The following is a 3,015-nucleotide window of genomic DNA, read 5'->3' on the forward strand; positions in this document are numbered from 1 at the left end:
AGGAAATCTTTGAACACAACAGAAAGTGACCTTTTAAACCTGCCACACTGATGCTGCATTCAAGGACCATTAAAAACATTTGAAAGGACTTAAGAACATCAAGAAAATGTGACTTGTTTCTCTGTAATGAAGCTGTTTTAGTGAAGAAAGTTGAAAGGTCACAGAGCGACTGCTGAATCTTCTGCTCCAAACATGAACTCTGAACTTTGTGATGCTTCAGGAGGAAAACTGCTTCAGTTATTCTCTCAGATTAGTTTCATATTTTCTGCATCAGATTTGAGTGAGATCCTGGAATGAAGACAGAAGAAAAGACTTTGTTCAAAGTTTGATTTATAGTCAAACCTTCCAGTTTATTCACACAATAAAACATCAACACAATATATGAATTCATTCATTAAAATCACAGTTTTTCCTCATTTGTTTGATGATTTTGACAAAAACAAACACAAACACACACACATGGTCGGCCATACTCATAAAGAGAAATGTCGACATTGTTCAATACAAATATTCCAGAAACATTTAGAGGATAGAGAAGTTTACATTTTCATGTGGAGAAATATTTTAGTAAATCAAAATGATGATGAGCAGTGATAGCCTCCATAAACAGTCACAGGAAAGATCTCCTTTAAAAACTCAGAAACATCAAGAGAACAACTAGAAGATGTGGAGGTACCACCCATAATGTTTGACTGACAGCTGATCTCTGTGCAGAAATGATGGAGAGAAAATAAAATGAAACTTAAATACAGATTTAAACCCACAATATGAAAGACTTCAGTCTATTTCACTTTAATCAACTCAGCTGTGGCTCCAAAGTAAACCCAAAGTCCAGCATAGAGCGGCTGAGTGAATGTGGTCTGGACTCTGTGGAGGAGAGTCATGGTTTCAGAGACGCTGTAGAAGGACAAAATACCTGCTCTGTGATCCAGGTACACTCCTACTCTGGAGGAACGAGGACCTGAGACACGAGTTTGGATGTTGTTGTACCAAAATGTATAACTGTTGTTGTTACAATCTAATGACCAAGATTTGTCATTATGTCCAAATAAACATTCATTTCCTTTTCTGCTGATATTCTTGTATGCGACTGCTACACAAACTCCTTCCCCTCTCCACTCCACCTCCCAGTAACAACGTCCAGTCAGACTCTCTCTACTCAGGACCTGTTCATATCCAGTGAATCTGTCTGGATGATCAGAATAAGACTGTCCAAATAAATTGAATGTTGCTTTTCTGTTCCCCTCTGATAATAACAGCAATATGTGTGCTGTGTTTGGATCCAGTGTGATTTCACATGAATATTTTAAGAATCCAGCTCTGGTCTTTGGCTCTGGTGGATCTGACAGTAAAACATCCACTTCAGTGACTGTCAGTGAGATGTTTGTCCGTTCCTCTCTCAGAATGTCCTGTAGTTTATCTCTGACCTCTGACACAGCTGCTGTCACATCCTCAAAGTAGCTCAGAGGACGGATATTGATGCTGGATGAGTCTGTAGACTCACTGAGTGCTGACAGTGAGGGGTAGTTGTGTAGAAACTGGATGTGATCCTCTGTGTGTGAGAGCTGCTTCAGCTCAGCATCTTTCCTCTTCAGCTCAGTGATCTCCTGCTCCAGCTTCTCCTGAAGCTCTTTGACTCGACTCGCTTCAGTTTCCTGCTGGGATCTGATCTGCTGCTTCACATCAGAGCTTCTTTTCTGGATGAGATGGATCAGCTCAGTGAAGATCTTCTCACTGTGCTCCACTGTTTGATCAGCAGACTGATTGATGGCCTCCACCTCCTGTTGAAGCAGCTTCACATCTTTCTCTCTGTCCTGGATTCTCTGCTGGATGTTTTGTCGACTCACCTCCAGCTCTCTCTGCCTCTCAGTCCTTTCTGCTGCAGCTGAGACTGTGTCGTGGCCTTTATGTTCATCCACAGAGCAGAGATAACAGATACTCTGCTGATCAGTACGGCAGAACATCTTCATCACCTCATCATGACGAGAGCAGATGTTCTCCTGGAGCTTCTTGGAAGGCTCCACCAGCTTGTGTTTCTTGAATGAAGCTGCAACAATATTATGAGTCTGAAGGTGTTTCTCACAATAAGATGCCAGACAGAATAAACAGGACTTGAAGGCTTTCATTTTTCTTCCAGTGCAGACATCACAGGCCACATCTTCAGGTCCAGCATAGCAGTGATCAGCAGGAGCAGCTTGGAGTCCAGTCTTCTTCAGCTCCTCCACTAAATCTGCTAACATGGTGTTTTTCACCAGGACAGGCCTCGCTGTGAAAGTCTGTCTGCACTGAGGGCAGCTGTAGATTTTCTTCTTTTCCTCTTCATCCCAGAAGCTTTTAATACAGTTCATGCAGTAGCTGTGTCCACAGGGAATAGTCACCGGATCCTTCAGTAGATCCAAACAGACTGAACAGCAGAATTTTGTTTGGTCCATTTGATTCATGTGCTGTGCCGTTTCACCGTCTCTCAGTGACTGTCAGACAGTTTCACTTCCTCTGAACAGAAACAACCTCTGTGCTCTGAAGGGAAACAGATCTCTGCTCTTGTTCACCTCCTACAGGAAATGAGGCTCACCAGCAACTGCATTTACACCATGTTGTTTAGACCCATCCTGATACAGACACATCTGTGAAGGGAGGCACTAAAGAAATATTCTTACAGTGCGACCAAGAGCCAATCACATGATGCAGGGTGTGGTATGTTTGGTTACAGCATGCAGTAACAAGTCTGACCCAGTTAAACTTTAACAATTCATTTCTTCATGGTGCAAATATATAGTAGACTCAGGAGTTTAACTCAGTTTTCTTGGCCTTTGTTTATCGTTTCATTTGAAATCTTAATGGGTAAAGATCATCATAATTACATATGAAATTATATGTACAAATTATATGTTCCATTACACTATTAACAGCACAGATTATACAGCAAAGATCAGATTCATGGATGGAGCCAGAGGCTAAATGACTGTTCAGTCCTCTTTAGGAAACGATCTTCATATGACGACAAACACGACAACA

The 3,015-nt window shown here is 41.7% G+C and overlaps 1 protein-coding gene across 1 annotated transcript; it reads right to left on the reverse strand.

Annotated features, from left to right (window-relative positions):
• Nucleotides 1-313: 313 nt before the first annotated feature.
• LOC112432079 (tripartite motif-containing protein 16-like) lies at nucleotides 314-2,462 on the reverse strand. Its single transcript, XM_076876871.1, has one exon. The coding sequence runs from the start codon at nucleotides 2,439-2,441 to the stop codon at nucleotides 783-785; it is 1,659 nt and encodes a 552-aa protein (XP_076732986.1). The 5' UTR covers nucleotides 2,442-2,462; the 3' UTR covers nucleotides 314-782.
• Nucleotides 2,463-3,015: the final 553 nt, after the last annotated feature.

This window comes from Maylandia zebra, linkage group LG18 (genome assembly GCF_041146795.1).
Source record: "Maylandia zebra isolate NMK-2024a linkage group LG18, Mzebra_GT3a, whole genome shotgun sequence".
NCBI lineage: Eukaryota > Metazoa > Chordata > Actinopteri > Cichliformes > Cichlidae > Maylandia > Maylandia zebra.